The sequence below is a fragment of the Hydra vulgaris genome, chromosome 12 (genome assembly GCF_038396675.1).
Source record: "Hydra vulgaris chromosome 12, alternate assembly HydraT2T_AEP".
In the NCBI taxonomy this organism is placed as follows: domain Eukaryota; kingdom Metazoa; phylum Cnidaria; class Hydrozoa; order Anthoathecata; family Hydridae; genus Hydra; species Hydra vulgaris.
The window spans coordinates 52,349,094-52,356,377 of record NC_088931.1 but is presented as its reverse complement, the minus strand read 5'-3'; the positions used below and the strand labels follow the sequence as shown (position 1 = coordinate 52,356,377).

General features: G+C 26.8%; 1 protein-coding gene across 1 annotated transcript; it reads left to right on the top strand.

Moving 5' to 3' along the window:
- Positions 1-3,395: 3,395 nt before the first annotated feature.
- LOC136088186 (uncharacterized) lies at positions 3,396-4,016 on the top strand. Its single transcript, XM_065811865.1, has one exon. It carries the CDS (start codon positions 3,396-3,398, stop codon positions 4,014-4,016), a length of 621 nt encoding a protein of 206 aa, XP_065667937.1.
- The last annotated feature ends 3,268 nt before the right edge of the window (positions 4,017-7,284 follow it).

Here is a 7,284-nt window from a genome sequence, read left to right as displayed (position 1 = left end):
TTAAATGAACTTTTTTGTCAAACAAACTTTAATGACTTTTGTATTACCTATCGAGCGCCACACCTTAAAATTAATAAAATTGTTTTACCGAATTTTAATTGAAGTACCTATTACTTTTTGCCTTTTTAAAAATAAACTAAAAAATTAGTAGTAAAAGTTAAAAATATATTTTGGTTGACTTTTTTATTGTTTACATATATGTCTACGTTTATAGAAGTTTATTCTTACTTATTTTATTTATTGTTCCTATATTTTTAACTTTTTAATTTATGTTTTGGTTTACGCCGGTATAAAACTCTAATGAAAAGATCCTCTTGATCTTTCTTCAGATACATAGATTATTTAACTTGCAATTTTGTAAACGTTTATTAATTTTTTGTTTATCTTGTCGTTGTTAAATGGTTATTTAAGGTTCTGACGACAAAATCCTCGTGATCTTCTTTCAGATACCCTATTGAAATTTGTCATATTTTCTATCATAGTTTTATAATTCTATTATTTTATTGGTTATATAAAGTTGTACAACGACGAATAAATGTAAACTAAAAGTAAAATATATATATATATATATATTATAATATATATAATATTATAAATATTATAAAAACTTTAAAGTTAAACGCGTATTTAAACCAAAATGTCATTATACAATTTTATTTAATATAAATAATAAATTATAACGACTCAAATATTTTTTTTTTGAGCTGTTATGATTTATCTTTTATATTAATTAATAGTATTATATTAAATTCATATGAAATATGAATACGAATATAATAATAATATGAAATATATTACGATTTTTATTCTAACGAAAAGCACACACACATTTAATAGACGTCAACATTTGTAAAGTTATTAATTTTGTGACAAAGTTATAAAACAGGTAAGTAGACTCTTGACTCTTGTACTTTAGGCCCAATTGACATATTATCAACCTCAGCTTGCAGACAAAATTTGCTTTCCGAAGTAATACCTACACCGAAGACTTTTGTGTCATCTGCATACATTTTGCAAATGCTTTTGCTGGCAATGTGTTCTGGCAGATCATTTTGAGCAGATTCACAATCATTTGAAACGTTAAGGAGAGTAGCAGGTGAGCGTTCGGCGAATAGAGATAAAATAATTAAAATACAACATTCGATCAATGTAAAAGACAACTATACGAATTAATATACAAAACAATCCTCTACTATAGCGGAACATTGTTTTTGTATATTAAATTGTATTGTAAATTTAAAGATAAATGTGCCTCATATTTTCTGTCAATTTTGGTTGAAAATTGATTACTTTCACTTTATAATAAAGCCAAAAATCATGTTTTTAACATTTTTTTAACCTAGGAAAGTTAAAATGCTAATAGAAATACTAAGAACTACTTTATTCTAAAGTTTACATGTTATCTTTGACTGAAAGCATGACATCGTTTTCATTACTTTATAGCAAGATATGTCTACTTTTCCGGATTTTTTAGTATTAAATGAACAAAAGTACAAAATTAAAGATCCTAAACATTATTAAGTTACAGAGTACTGATATATAATTATATTATCTAGAAATATAAAAACTCCCCTTAAAGGTTTACAACGATTATTAGGCCGGGTGAATAAAAAAAAGCAATTACTTTTTCTCAGCATTTCATTTTTGGAGTAACTGCTCAACTCAATGAGAACAAAAATTTGAGCAATTTTGCCCAAACTTTTATTCGCGTGAAGCGGAAAAATTAATCGGCGTTTTTGGAGTAAATCGCTCAACTTTACGTGAATAAAAATGTGAGCGGTTTTGCTCAAATTTCTATTCACGTAAAGCTGAGAAATTACTCCAAAAACGTTAAGTAAAAGCAATTGCTTTTTTTTTATTCATCAGGCTTATTAACAACAAAAAACAAACAAGAAATTCACTAATAATAGTTAAAAGAAATTAAAATTTGTAAAAGTATTCTTTAAAAAAGTTAAATGATTACAAAAGTAATAGGTAAAATAACGGAGATAAATCAAATAATTAGGAGGTTATCAATGTAAAACGTTGATTTTAATAAATATTATAAATATCTTAACAGTACAAACAAAGGTAACAGTACAACAATGATCATTGAAATAATTTAAAAATTTGCAAAAAAAATTTTGACTCTAATTAATATTACATTTAATTTTAAATTTTAAAATTTTAAATTAAAAGTAAAATTAACAATATTATGTATTATACACAAGGTTACAACTAGTAACTGAGGACATTTGCCCAAAGTTAATTTCTAGATTGGTAAAAAATTGTTTTTCTTGAGCTAAAAAGACAAAATTACTTACTACAATCAGTTAGTTAGTTTATTTATTTCGTCAATATGCATAGTATCACAGTTTTATCCTAAAGTTCTCATAAATATATAGAGTAAAAGCGGGTCACACCGATCATACCATTTTTTCGATTACTGATCGAAAAATTTAAATAAAGCCGGAACTTAAAGGAATATTTAAAAAATAAAAATATCAGAAGAAAGAGAACCATCTCCTCTATTCAAATGTGTCAAAATAAAATCCAAGTCATTTTTCAGTCATTTTATTTTTATCAAAGTTTAAAAAAGGAGTCAACAATATTTACTTTTTTTTTTATTTGCTATCGTAATAACTTGGGGACTATAATTCGTTTAAAAATAGTTTTACTCCTATCTTGAAGAAAATTTAATTTTAATACCGATTACATTTTTTTTTTCGTTTTATTGTTAAAAGTTAGACAAAAAAGTAAGAAAAATTAATATTAAATTTTTTCTGGTAAAACCAATCATTTACATATTTACTTTGAATTCTTTTATTAAGTAGTATGTAAATTTTTAAATTAGGTACCTGTGTGAAATAAAGTGTTGGATTTTTTCCTTTGTTTGTTCCGGATTCTTCCTATATAAAGTTATTTTATAAAGATGACTCAATGATATTAATTAACGGGTGATGAGGAAGTTATCGGACAAATTCTAATTTCATTATTTGAGCATAATAGGTAGTTTTTGTGGTTTTATGCGTAAGCATAAACGTTCTATAAAATATAAACTTTATTATTTGAAACACAATTATTTAAAATGAGGTTAAATGCAGCTGAACGAGAATCTTTTCGAAAGCGACTAAAAATGTTTTTTGTAAATAAACCTGATATGAAAAAAAAAAAAATAGTAAATCATTTTGAAAAGGAAGGATTTGCTCGAAGTACAATATATGATAACCTAAAAAGGCTTGAAACTGTTCAATCGTTTTCTGATAGAAAGCAGCCTGGTCGTCCGACATCCTGGACTAGAGAAAAGAAACCCGAATTAACAAGACTTGTCAAAAAATCGAAAAGGGGTCAGTCAGAGAAAAATAGGTTTTAAATTCGGTGTAAATCAATCGACAATTGGTCGTCAGTTAAAAAAAATGAATATTAAATATAGAAAACGTGAAAAGACTCCAAAATACACTATAGAACAACAAACAAAGGCAAAGAAAAGAAGCAGGAAACTAGTTAACCAACTCTATAACACAAAATCGCTTCTAGTCATCGATGACGAAAATAACTTTTGTTTTGCAGGGGACAACATGCCTAGAAATTCTGGATACTACACAAACAACAAAAAGACATGCCCAGAAAGTGTTCGTTTTATAGGAAAAGAGAAATTTCCAAAAAAATTATTAATGTGGATAGCCATATCTGACCGTGGTACGTCCGAGCCATTGTTTCGCACTTCCAAGGCTGTAGCGATCAATTCATCAATCTATATTAATGAATGGTTAGAAAAACGACTTCTTTCATTTATTCACAAGTATCATGGAGACTTTAACTATTTATTTTGGCCAGATTTAGCAAGTTCTCATTATTCTAAAGATTCTCTAAATTGGTTGGACCAATATGTCTATTACGTTGATAAAGAATCCAATTCCCCAAATGTGCCTCAAGCACGACCAATTGAAAATTTTTGGGGACATTTGGCACAGAAGGTTTACAAAGGAGATTGGCAAGCTTCAACAGAGCAAGTTTTGATTGATCGCATTAACTAAAACTATAAGAAATTGATTTAAACTTTTTACAGTCGCATATGAAAGGCGTCAGAGCAAAATTGAGATCAATTGCAGATGGTGGTGTTTTTTCATATAAGAAATAATATATTTTTATTAAAATATAAATGCTTTATTTAAAAAAAATATAATAGTAGTTTGTTTTTTTATTTATAAATAAGTTATTGACGTTTTTATTTTGTCCGATAACTTCCGCCTCACCCGTTAACTATTCACTTTCAAGATGACAGCAAGTAAAAACGAAACTTGAGAGCTTTAGGTGGTCCGACTGGCACCAATATTCAATATCGAATTCTGGTTGGATAGAGCATGACACATTTATTGAATGGTTGAAGCGTATATGCCAGAATGTCAAGCTATTCGTGGCACTCATATTTTACACTTGATGGACATACATCTCACGTCAGTTTAGCAGGTGTATTGCTATGACAGGAAAAAAATATAATTTTAATTTGTCTACCAGCCCATTTATCTCACATTCTTCAGCCACAGGATAGAGTTATCTATTGCTATGTTTAGCAAGTGTTGGAGGCAGTTCTTACCAAATATTACAAAGACACAAAATGCAAAAACATAGATAAAGAAAATTTCATCCATAGCATTATCTTCTGAAATAGCAACACCAGCTTTGAGGTTTGACAAGTATGGAGCACTGTATGAGAGAATGAAAATCAAAAATGGAAAATGATCTAAAGAGTTTTCTTAATCTTATGTAAAAATATCGAGGCAACCTAATATTCCAAAAATTGCTGGCCTATGTATTGCAGAACACAATGTTGCAGATCATCTCAAATAAAAAGAAGAAGTTAAGCAGCTTAAATTAGCAAAACAAGAAATTAGCAAAACATTAGAAAAAAAAGCTAAAAAACGTAAAAGCATCAGCAAACTCTTGCCATTGTAAATTGCCAATGCCATTGCCTCATGCCAATGTATTTGCCAAACAATGCAGAAAAAGAAGTAACTCAAAATATAGAACCGATTACATCACCTTCAGCCAAAAGAAGAAAAGTTATTAAATGTAAAAAGTGTAAAAAAGAGTTACATTCGGACATGATGTCAAGCGAGAATCCAAATTGCAATACTTTACTCTGCAACAAAACATATTTGCCGAAAAAATGTGTAATAGGTTCAAATTTTTTGTAAAAAATGTAAATCTTAAACCTTTTATTATTTCTGTATGCTATGTAAAAAATATACAGCCTATGTTTGTATGCTATATAAATACATATACATTTAGATGTATAAAATGTTAAACTTATTAAATGTATTTTATATTGATCGCTTTTAACAGAATTTCTGCCAAAAGCGATCATTTTTTTTACTTTTGGTTTTATATTTTCAAATTCAATTAAAAATAAAAATGAAAAAGTTAATAAATAATGTGCTTTTTGGTATTTCCTATTTTATTTTATAAAAATAGTTTAAAAGTTTTAAAAATAACAAAGTTATTTGACTTTTATTGTTCGGTGTTCGGTTTGACCCCCTTTTTATTGTTCGGTGTTCGGTTTGACCCCCTTTTTGACCTACTCTATATATTACAGTCTGACTGGGGCGAGTAGAAGGCAAGATGTTTTATAATCAAACCTTTTCGCAAAACAGAGAAAAGTAAAATAAAATTTTGCAAGTTCTAATATTATACAAAAGAGTAAATCTAAAATGATTAAAAAAAATTAAAAAGTTTGCTTAAAAATGTAAAGTTTGCAAAAAAGAAAAATCTTTTTTGCAAACTTTTAATTTTTAAGCAAACTTTAAAAAAAAAAAATTTACAAATCGGTACATATACGTATACATTTTTAATACAATACGTAATTTATAACTATATATATCTAAATATTTAAAAGAGATTTAGAATTTAAGAAGATTCAAAACATTTTGAAGATTTAAATTCATCTATTTACATTTTTTATACAAAATTAAAACAGACAAACAAAAACAACCAGAAACATATATGTTGTTTAATTTTAATAAGTGTTTTTTCGTCAAGAACCGAGTTCCTCAAACGTATTCCCCGACATGTAATTGAGAAGCCAGATTTTTTCAGCGATGTTAGTGGAATATAGTAATTACTTATTGAGTGTCTTGTTTCATATTAATAATTAATTAGAGAAAAATTTTTATTAAAATATTTTGGAATTATTTCATTTTGAGGTTTAAACATAAATAACAAGTTATGGTACAGGGCCGACGACACAGGTTTTAAATAGGGGCACAGTTGTCAGTTTTTAAAAAAAGTCCTCTATATCTAGAATTTTCTTTAAAAAAAAAGTCTTTTTGAAAAAAATGTTGAAGGCTAGCGCCCCCCGGTCCCCCTCTCTCCTTCTCCAGGTGTCGCTGGCTCTGTGGTAGATATTTAGTTCGTATATGTTTCAAGTATTTATTTCCTTGCGTAACAACTCGGCACTTTCGCACTTATCTGCGTAAAAAATTAATCGACTTGCTCGCTGTTGTTTTGTTTAAATACTTTTAAGGAAAGATGAATGATTGTTTGCCAAGACAATATTACAATAGCTAAGATGATTATGTATAAATGAATAATATAAATTTTTCTAAAATGTTTTATTCAAAAGTTGTTTTGCCGAACTATGGGATTAAAAGAAAAGCTTTTCTCTGGTTATAAAAATACATTTAAACATCTTTTATTTTGCCAGTTTGTAGAGTGTTGTAAACTTTACAACATTAAATCAAAAGAGCCATTTTTTGACTTAACGTCTTTTGCCAGTATTCCTCCCACAATATACATTTCAATTAACGAGGTCAGAACCCTCAAAATAGAAAAGATATATATATATATATATATTTATATATATATATATATATATATATATATATATATATATATATATATATATATATATATAATATATATATATATATATATATATACATATATATGAATAACTTAAAACGTATTCTACGTAGATTGCTGTATGTTTTTATAAGAACAGAGCAATAATGAATTAGAAGAAAGTCACTTATCAAAATTTTTTATTTTTACACTTTTTACGCGTTTTATCAATAAAAACTCATCAAATATTTTCCTTTCAAATGCTTTTCTGCGGTGCTCTAGGATAAGACCATGAGGACTTCTTGGAACACCTAAAATAAAAAGGGTTTAGATTTAAAAAAATAATATATACCTATATATATATATATATATATATATATATATATATATATATATATATATATATATATATATATATATATATATATATATATATATATATATATATATATATATATATATATA